The sequence below is a fragment of the Embiotoca jacksoni genome, unplaced genomic scaffold, assembly GCF_022577435.1.
Source record: "Embiotoca jacksoni isolate LCO1_2020_lvr unplaced genomic scaffold, fEmbJac1.0.p SCAF_141, whole genome shotgun sequence".
Taxonomy (NCBI): Eukaryota; Metazoa; Chordata; class Actinopteri; family Embiotocidae; genus Embiotoca; species Embiotoca jacksoni.
In genome coordinates, this window is record NW_027185276.1 from 130,689 (window position 1) to 140,688 (window position 10,000).

The window sequence follows — 10,000 nt, forward strand, 5'->3', positions numbered from 1 at the left end:
CTGCGCATGGCGGCGGGCAGGCCGGGGAGGACCTGCCGGAGGAAGCAGCGAGTCCTCAGCACGCAGGCAGCGGACATACCGGGGCAGCGCGATCAGCTGGGTGTGTGGGGAACTCTCACTGGGAGCTGGAGAACGGTTCTGTGTGTGTGTCCGTGCAGGTCTGCAGATGAAGCTCGTGCAGCTTTCTGTCGGTTCCAACCGGTCCTCACGCTGAGCGCGTTGTCACGTGACGCTGCACAAACACAAACGGGGTCGTGACGCGTTTATTCCGCTCCGCAGCGCTGATGCGTCGCAGGAGCGGGAAGACCGGAGAACCGGGCTTCAACGGGAGACCGGACATCTGACAGCAGGTCGTAATTCATTTATTGTATTGTTTAAGTCGACGATGTTAATAAGCTCAAACATTAAACATTTGTCTTTAAAAGTGAAAACGGGAATTAATAATGAATAATGAGAAAAAAAATTATGAGCAGAGGAATCAAATATTTTTGAAATAAAACTGCTCAGACTTGTAGAGTGACGTCATGTTGCGAAAGTTTCAGCTGCTGATCAGCTGATTTGTTTGTTTCCTCCTCGATAATGGCAGCAGAGCGCCCCCTCGAGGAATCGTTGTATGACGCTCCCCATTCGCCTCTTCTTTAAATGATCAATTCATGTGAAACCGGCTCAGGTCAGATACAAAAACACATTTTATTGTTCCTCCTGTTGAATGTTCGAGCTGCTGAAGGAGGAAACATTTTCCCCCAGCTCACAAAAAAAGAAATAAATCTGAATTTAAAGGGGCGGGACTACAGGCAGGATTTGTGACATCACAAATACGATGTGGAAATTTGAAACCTCCACAAACACAGAGAATGAACTTAAAGATGACTTAAGAGACATCAGGCTTCCTCTAGACCAGGGGTGTCAAACTCATTTTAGTTAAGGGGCCACATACGGCCCACTTTGATCTCAAGTGGTCCAGACCAGTAAAATCAAAGCATAATAACGCAGACATAACGACAATATTTCTCTCTGTTTACATCATTGGTGAAGGTTTTTGGATGATAAACCCTGTTTTAAGGTCTTTCTACAATAAACTAGAAACATAAAGACCAAAAACTCAGAATCAGTCCACTGTTTCTCTGCCCCGGATCTCCTCTGCAGATTCCCTCGCAGCGAGCGCTTCTTCCTCCGGAGCAGACGTCGCATTTACGCTGTTTTTGAAGCAATTACTGGATCGATTAAAACAAAAAAAAATAACGTTTGTACTCATAAACCTCCATATTCTCATAGAAATGCAATTTATGTCTTTCTGTAATTTTCACACTTAGCAAAGTCATCCGGCGGGCCGAGCTGGACCCCTGGCGGGCCGGATCCGGCCAGCGGGCCGTATGTTTGACACCCCTGCACTAGAGGACACCGTGTCAGAGTCACGATTTAACTCAGCATCTACTTTTAAATACAGTCTGTGAGCGTGACGGCGTCACGGTGACCTCTAGTGGACGACAGGTGAATTACACGCTTTGCTGTGATAACAGTCTGCTAGCAGACAAGCTGCAGAAATGAAGTATAGCTGCATAGTCATAGATTCTTTAATTAATAATAAACAATAATTAATGTCGTTTTAAAGAAACAGTTCATACATAAGTTACACAAAATATGAAATCCTACCTTGTAAATATGACTTGTTATGACAAAATATGAATCCATTGAATGATATTCAATTCTGTATCTTAATTCTGTAGGTTCATTAATAATTGGTTTTTGCTTTTTAACTATATTTTATAACACGGTCATTTGTTTTGTGTGTTAAATCCTGCAACGTGTAACTAAAGCTGCTTCTTAATATTATAATAATTTAGAAACCCATCATGCATGTTGTATGTTTAAATCTTAATCAATAAAGTAACACCTGTAATGTTCAGTGCAGTACTCCATCTGAGTACAAATGTCAAGAACCATAAATAGAAACCGTCCAGTGAAGTAAAAACACATCACAGTTGTATTCTGCTGGACCTCCTCCACCATGGAGCGGTCGTTCAACTCATTCAGACAGTGGAAGAGATTAACGGACTTCTCTGGAGGAGGACTCTCGTTGATTTTCTTCTTGATGTACTCGATGGTTTCCTCGTGACTTTGGGAGTCGCAGGTTTCCACCTTTATCTTCAGGGCTTTGAGCAGAGCCTGACTGGACTTCACAGAGAGTCCGAGGAGGAAACGCAGGAAGAGATCCAGGTGGCCGTTGTTGCTTCGTAAAGTTTTATCCACGGCGGCTTCGTGCAGTTTGGATGCAGGCTCGGTTCCGGACGTCCGTCCGGGTTTCTCCATCATCAGGTTGACGCCGTCGACCTTGTACACCACGTGGACGTACAAAGCTGCCAGAAACTCTTGAACAGACAAATGCACAAAGCAGAAGACTTTCTGCTGCATCCAGGACTCCTCCCTGAACACCTCAGTGCACAAGCCAGAGTAGACGGACGCTTCCTTCACATCAATCCCACATTCTTCAAGATCTTCCTCGTAGAAGATCAGGTTGCCCTTCTCCAGCTGCTGGAAGGCCAACTTCCCAAGGGACACGATCACCTTGTTGTTCCCTCGGGAGTCCAGCTGCTGCTCTTCGCTGTACTTGACGTACTTTCGTGTGGTCTGATGGATCAGGAAGTGGATGTACATCTGAGTCAACGTCTTGGGCATTTTTCCTCCAGCTGCTTCGGCAAACATCTTTCCAAGGACGATGGAGGACATCCAGCAGAACACCGGCACGTGGCACATGATGTAGAGACTTCTCGCCGTCTTGATGTGAGCGACGACTCTTCTGGCCAAGTTTTCATCTTCGATCTTCTTCAGGAAGTACTGCTCCTTTTGAGGGTTGTCGAAGCCCCGAATCTCCGTCACCCGGTCGACATGCTGCGGAGGGACGACGCCGGCTGCGGCGGGTCGGCTGGTGATCCACAGGATGGCATTCGGCAGCAGGTTACCTTCAATCAGGTTTGTCAGCAGCACGTCCACCGAGGCTGACCGCGTCGCCTCAGAACATCTCTCGTTGCTTACGAAGTCCAGCTGGAGTCGGCACTCGTCGAGACCGTCCAGTACAAACAGAACTTTGTACATCTTCAGGTCTTTGATTCCGGATTCTTTCAGGCCTGGAGAGAAGTTATAGAGGAGCTCCATCAGACTGGATCTTCCATTTCTCAGCAAGTTCAGCTCTCTGAAAGGAAGTGAAAACAGGAGCTGGATGTGTTGATTGGTCTTCCCTTCGGACCAGTCCAGCATGAACTTCTGTGCCAGCGCAGTTTTACCGACGCCGGCGATGCCCTTGGTGAGCACCGTTCTGATCGGGCGTCTCTGCTCTGGTAAGAGCTTGAAGATGTCCTCGCATTTGATCAGAGTTTCTGAAGACTTCGGTCTGTCGAACGCCGTCTCGATTTGTCTCACCTCGTGTTCGTTGTTGAGCCCTCTGACGTCTCCTTCCAGTACGAAGAGTTCTGTGTATATTTTGCGGAAATTCGTGGGCTTTCCTTGATTCGTCAGTCCTTCGACCACGTGACCAGAACTCTTCTGCATCGATGATTTTTAACGAGCGATCCGTAACATCCTAACGGGACAGAAAACAGTCAGCGGTCGTTACTTTAACATTTGATAACATCTTTCTTTACATCTTTGTTCGATGTCATTTTACTCCGTGGCTCTTTTTCTAGTTCTGTTGTTTTCCTTTCAGGATTGACTTCTTCCATCTTCACTGGAAAACAAATAAGTAACTTTTTCCAAAGAAAATTCTTCCATTGAAATGAATGAAGCGTCTCAAAATCTTCCAAAACTTTCTTCATATTGAAATGAAACTCTTCTGCAAACTTTAAAACTACAGACAGTGTTCGAACTTTAAACGGGTCCCGAAACATTCAGCTTCATCCTGACGTTTGACTTTAATATCGTGGACATTTTCAATCAGAACAGTTTAAGTTTCATGATTTTCTTTTGGGGCCATTTTTTAACATTCCGTGTATTGCGTGTATTGCGTGTATTCCGTGTATTGCGTGTATTCCGTGTATTGCGTGTATTCCGTGTATTGCGTGTATTGCGTGTATTCCGTGTATTGCGTGTATTCCGTGTATTCCGTGTATTGCGTGTATTCCGTGTATTGCGTGTATTCCGTGTATTGCGTGTATTGCGTGTATTCCGTGTATTGCGTGTATTCCGTGTATTGCGCGTATTCCGTGTATTGCGCGTATTCCGTGTATTGCGCGTATTGCGTGTATTCCGTGTATTGCGTGTATTCCGTGTATTGCGTGTATTCCGTGTATTGCGTGTATTCCGTGTATTGCGTGTATTCCGTGTATTCCGTGTATTGAGTGTATTCCGTGTATTGCGTGTATTGCGTGTATTCCGTGTATTGCGTGTATTCCGTGTATTGCGTGTATTCCGTGTATTGCGTGTATTCCGTGTATTCCGTGTATTGCGTGTATTCCGTGTATTGCGTGTATTCCGTGTATTGCGTGTATTGCGTGTATTCCGTGCATTGCGTGTATTGCGTGTATTGCGTGTATTGCGTGTATTCCGTGTATTGCGTGTATTCCGTGTATTGCGTGTATTCCGTGTATTGCGTGTATTCCGTGTATTCCGTGTATTGCGTGTATTCCGTGTATTGCGTGTATTCCGTGTATTGCGTGTATTCCGTGTATTGCGTGTATTCCGTGTATTGCGTGTATTGCGTGTATTCCGTGTATTGCGTGTATTGCGTGTATTCCGTGTATTGCGTGTATTCCGTGTATTGCGTGTATTCCGTGTATTCCGTGTATTGCGTGTATTCCGTGTATTGCGTGTATTCCGTGTATTCCGTGTATTGCGTGTATTCCGTGTATTGCGTGTATTCCGTGTATTCCGTGTATTGCGTGTATTGCGTGTATTGCGTGTATTCCGTGTATTGCGTGTATTCCGTGTATTGCGTGTATTCCGTGTATTGCGTGTATTGCGTGTATTCCGTGTATTGCGTGTATTCCGTGTATTCCGTGTATTGCGTGTATTCCGTGTATTGCGTGTATTCCGTGTATTGCGTGTATTGCGTGTATTCCGTGTATTGCGTGTATTCCGTGTATTGCGCGTATTCCGTGTATTGCGCGTATTCCGTGTATTGCGCGTATTGCGTGTATTCCGTGTATTGCGTGTATTCCGTGTATTGCGTGTATTCCGTGTATTGCGTGTATTCCGTGTATTGCGTGTATTCCGTGTATTCCGTGTATTGAGTGTATTCCGTGTATTGCGTGTATTGCGTGTATTCCGTGTATTGCGTGTATTCCGTGTATTGCGTGTATTCCGTGTATTGCGTGTATTCCGTGTATTCCGTGTATTGCGTGTATTCCGTGTATTGCGTGTATTCCGTGTATTGCGTGTATTGCGTGTATTCCGTGCATTGCGTGTATTGCGTGTATTGCGTGTATTGCGTGTATTCCGTGTATTGCGTGTATTCCGTGTATTGCGTGTATTCCGTGTATTGCGTGTATTCCGTGTATTCCGTGTATTGCGTGTATTCCGTGTATTGCGTGTATTCCGTGTATTCCGTGTATTGCGTGTATTCCGTGTATTGCGTGTATTCCGTGTATTGCGTGTATTGCGTGTATTCCGTGTATTGCGTGTATTCCGTGTATTGCGTGTATTGCGTGTATTGCGTGTATTCCGTGTATTGCGTGTATTGCGTGTATTCCGTGTATTCCGTGTATTCCATGTATTGCGTGTATTGCGTGTATTCCATGTATTGCGTGTATTGCGCGTATTCCGTGTATTGCGTGTATTCCGTGTATTCCGTGTATTGCGTGTATTCCATGTATTGCGTGTATTGCGCGTATTCCGTGTATTGCGTGTATTGCGTGTATTCCGTGTATTGCGTGTATTGCGTGTATTCCGTATATTGCGTGTATTGCGTGTATTGCGTGTATTGCGTGTATTCCGTGTATTGCGTGTATTGCGTGTATTCCGTGTATTGCGTGTATTGCGTGTATTCCGTGTATTGCGTGTATTCCGTGTATTCCGTGTATTGAGTGTATTCCGTGTATTCCGTGTATTGCATGTATTGCGTGTATTCCGTGTATTGCGTGTATTCCGTGTATTGCGTGTATTGCGTGTATTCCGTGTATTGCGTGTGTTGCGTGTATTGCGTGTATTGCGTGTATTCCGTGTATTGCGTGTATTCCGTGTATTGCGTGTATTCCGTGTATTGCGTGTATTGCGTGTATTCCGTGTATTGCGTGTATTCCGTGTATTGCGTGTATTGCGTGTATTGCGTGTATTCCGTGTATTGCGTGTATTCCGTGTATTGCGTGTATTGCGTGTATTGCGTGTATTCCGTGTATTGTGTGTATTGCGTGTATTCCGTGTATTGCGTGTATTGCGTGTATTCCGTGTATTGCGTGTATTGCGTGTATTCCGTGTATTGCGTGTATTGCGTGTATTCCGTGTATTGCGTGTATTCCGTGTATTGCGTGTATTGCGTGTATTCCGTGTATTGCGTGTATTCCGTGTATTGCGTGTATTCCGTGTATTGCGTGTATTGCGTGTATTGCGTGTATTCCGTGTATTGCGTGTATTCCGTGTATTGCGTGTATTGCGTGTATTGCGTGTATTCCGTGTATTGCGTGTATTCCGTGTATTGCGTGTATTGCGCGTATTGCGTGTATTCCGTGTATTGCGTGTATTCCGTGTATTGCGTGTATTCCGTGTATTGCGTGTATTCCGTGTATTGCGTGTATTCCGTGTATTGCGTGTATTCCGTGTATTCCGTGTATTGAGTGTATTCCGTGTATTCCGTGTATTGCGTGTATTCCGTGTATTGCGTGTATTCCGTGTATTGCGTGTATTCCGTGTATTCCGTGTATTGAGTGTATTCCGTGTATTGCGTGTATTGCGTGTATTCCGTGTATTGCGTGTATTCCGTGTATTGCGTGTATTCCGTGTATTGCGTGTATTCCGTGTATTCCGTGTATTGCGTGTATTCCGTGTATTGCGTGTATTCCGTGTATTGCGTGTATTGCGTGTATTCCGTGCATTGCGTGTATTGCGTGTATTGCGTGTATTGCGTGTATTCCGTGTATTGCGTGTATTCCGTGTATTGCGTGTATTCCGTGTATTGCGTGTATTCCGTGTATTCCGTGTATTGCGTGTATTCCGTGTATTGCGTGTATTCCGTGTATTCCGTGTATTGCGTGTATTCCGTGTATTGCGTGTATTCCGTGTATTGCGTGTATTCCGTGTATTGCGTGTATTCCGTGTATTGCGTGTATTGCGTGTATTGCGTGTATTCCGTGTATTGCGTGTATTGCGTGTATTCCGTGTATTGCGTGTATTCCGTGTATTCCATGTATTGCGTGTATTGCGTGTATTCCATGTATTGCGTGTATTGCGCGTATTCCGTGTATTGCGTGTATTCCGTGTATTCCGTGTATTCCGTGTATTGCGTGTATTCCATGTATTGCGTGTATTGCGCGTATTCCGTGTATTGCGTGTATTGCGTGTATTCCGTGTATTGGGTGTATTGCGTGTATTCCGTATATTGCGTGTATTGCGTGTATTGCGTGTATTCCGTGTATTCCGTGTATTGCGTGTATTCCGTGTATTGCGTGTATTGCGTGTATTCCGTGTATTGCGTGTATTCCGTGTATTCCGTGTATTGAGTGTATTCCGTGTATTCCGTGCATTGCGTGTATTGCGTGTATTCCGTGTATTGCGTGTATTCCGTGTATTGCGTGTATTGCGTGTATTCCGTGTATTGCGTGTATTGCGTGTATTGCGTGTATTGCGTGTATTCCGTGTATTGCGTGTATTCCGTGTATTGCGTGTATTGCGTGTATTCCGTGTATTGCGTGTATTGCGTGTATTGCGTGTATTCCGTGTATTGCGTGTATTCCGTGTATTGCGTGTATTGCGTGTATTGCGTGTATTGCGTGTATTCCGTGTATTGCGTGTATTGCGTGTATTCCGTGTATTGTGTGTATTGCGTGTATTGCGTGTATTCCGTGTATTGCGTGTATTGCGTGTATTCCGTGTATTGCGTGTATTGCGTGTATTCCGTGTATTGCGTGTATTCCGTGTATTGCGTGTATTCCGTGTATTGCGTGTATTCCGTGTATTGCGTGTATTGCGTGTATTCCGTGTATTGCGTGTATTCCGTGTATTGCGTGTATTCCGTGTATTGCGTGTATTCCGTGTATTGCGTGTATTGCGTGTATTCCGTGTATTGCGTGTATTCCGTGTATTGCGTGTATTGCGTGTATTGCGTGTATTGCGTGTATTCCGTGTATTGCGTTAGCAAGAATGAAAGAAAGAGTGATGTCACAAGTAGAGCCTGAAGAACCTTTAAGATTCAAGAATCTAAATCTCACTAAGTTACTGTTGTTTACAAACTAGAAAACTGAGATCAATTTTGTTTTTTGAATATTTGAAGGTAAACTGTCACGTTTATGCTGACATATAAAACTGTAACATGTCATCTAATATTTTTCTGTATTTTGTCAAATCGTCACAAACATCATTACCACATGATGTCAGATAAATGCTGACGTCACTTGTTCAGTGTTGTTAGATTAAAGTTGAGCAGTTTGCAGAAAAATTCCTTCAACTTTTAACTTTAAAGTTTTGAATCTGTATTTTGTTCATCCAGCTTCCGTTCATGATTTCAGCGTTCACACTGCAGTTTCTTCTTCACAGTTTAATTGTTTGTCATTTTATTAACACACGTTAGTACGGATATAAAAGAAATAACCGTTAAGATTGGACGTGAAGTTGCTTCTGTTTTCATCCTCGCTGCATCAGGACCGTGAAGAGCGTCTTCTTTTCTACTTTACTGTCAGGTCCTTTCTAACCTGTTCACAGCTTTATATTCTGTCAGTTAAATGACATCTGAAACTCACAAACTCACAATTAAATGATTCAGTGAAATCTGTGGAAATAATTCTGCCTTTGACTGTAACTGAAGTGAAGGTGAACAGATTGTATTAAAATAAAAACATTAGGTCCAAAATAACTTTCTAGTACGGAACCCTGAACACCTGGAACAGATCACGGTCTACTTCAGATTTCAGAATCAGTTTCCACTTTCGTCTCCCGTATGGAGAACCCAGATCTCCTCATGACTCTGTGTTCAGGCTCTGGCAGGTGAAGAGTCTGGACCAACATCTCAAACTCTATGAAGGAGGAACGATGGAACGTTTAAGGACCTGAAGAGCAAATACTCTCCATCGGTCCCATTTCTTCTGCTATCTACAAATAAGACATTATTTACCTAAAACCTTACGTTCTCCAAACATGTGCTTTATGGAAGAAATGCTCACAGAACCCAAACTAACAAGATTCATTTCTCATGTCTACGAAACCTTTGGCCTAAACCTTAATTACTCTCTGACCACATCTGACACAGTGCTGAGGTGGAGCACCGCATCGTACAGTGCTGTAGCTCAGATAGAGGTGGAGCACCGCATCGTACAGTGCTGTAGCTCAGATAGAGGTGGAGCACCGCATCGTACAGTGCTGTAGCTCAGATAGAGGTGGAGCACCGCATCGTACAGTGCTGTAGCTCAGATAGAGGTGGAGCACCGCTTCGTACAGTGCTGTAGCTCAGATAGAGGTGGAGCACCGCTTCGTACAGTGCTGTAGCTCAGATAGAGGTGGAGCACCGCTTCGTACAGTGCTGTAGCTCAGATAGAGGTGGAGCACCGCATCGTACAGTGCTGTAGCTCAGATAGAGGTGGAGCACCGCTTCGTACAGTGCTGTAGCTCAGATAGAGGTGGAGCACCGCATCGTACAGTGCTGTAGCTCAGATAGAGGTGGAGCACCGCTTCGTACAGTGCTGTAGCTCAGATAGAGGTGGAGCACCGCTTCGTACAGTGCTGTAGCTCAGATAGAGGTGGAGCACCGCTTCGTACAGTGCTGTAGCTCAGATAGAGGTGGAGCACCGCATCGTACAGTGCTGAGGGGCAGCGTGGCCTCGGTTCCTCTACATGGAGGAACTGTAGCTCTGAAGTTGGTACTTGT

The 10,000-nt window shown here is 44.8% G+C and overlaps 2 protein-coding genes across 2 annotated transcripts in view; both read right to left on the reverse strand.

Moving 5' to 3' along the window:
- Positions 1–239, reverse strand: part of aldh5a1 (aldehyde dehydrogenase 5 family, member A1 (succinate-semialdehyde dehydrogenase)) — a 7,845-nt gene extending 7,606 nt beyond the window's left edge. The window contains exon 1 of the mRNA XM_069148419.1: positions 1–239. This exon is cut by the window's left edge and continues 211 nt beyond it. Coding sequence (XP_069004520.1) covers positions 1–77 — 77 coding nt within the window. The 5' untranslated portion in view covers positions 78–239.
- On the reverse strand, positions 206–3,575 carry LOC138197583 (protein NLRC3-like). The gene is made up of 2 exons (XM_069148408.1): positions 1,999–3,575; positions 206–232 (listed from the first exon to the last, which is right to left on the reverse strand). Exons 1-2 carry the CDS (start codon positions 3,544–3,546, stop codon positions 206–208), a joined length of 1,575 nt encoding a protein of 524 aa, XP_069004509.1. The 5' UTR covers positions 3,547–3,575.
- Between the last annotated feature and the right edge of the window lie 6,425 nt (positions 3,576–10,000).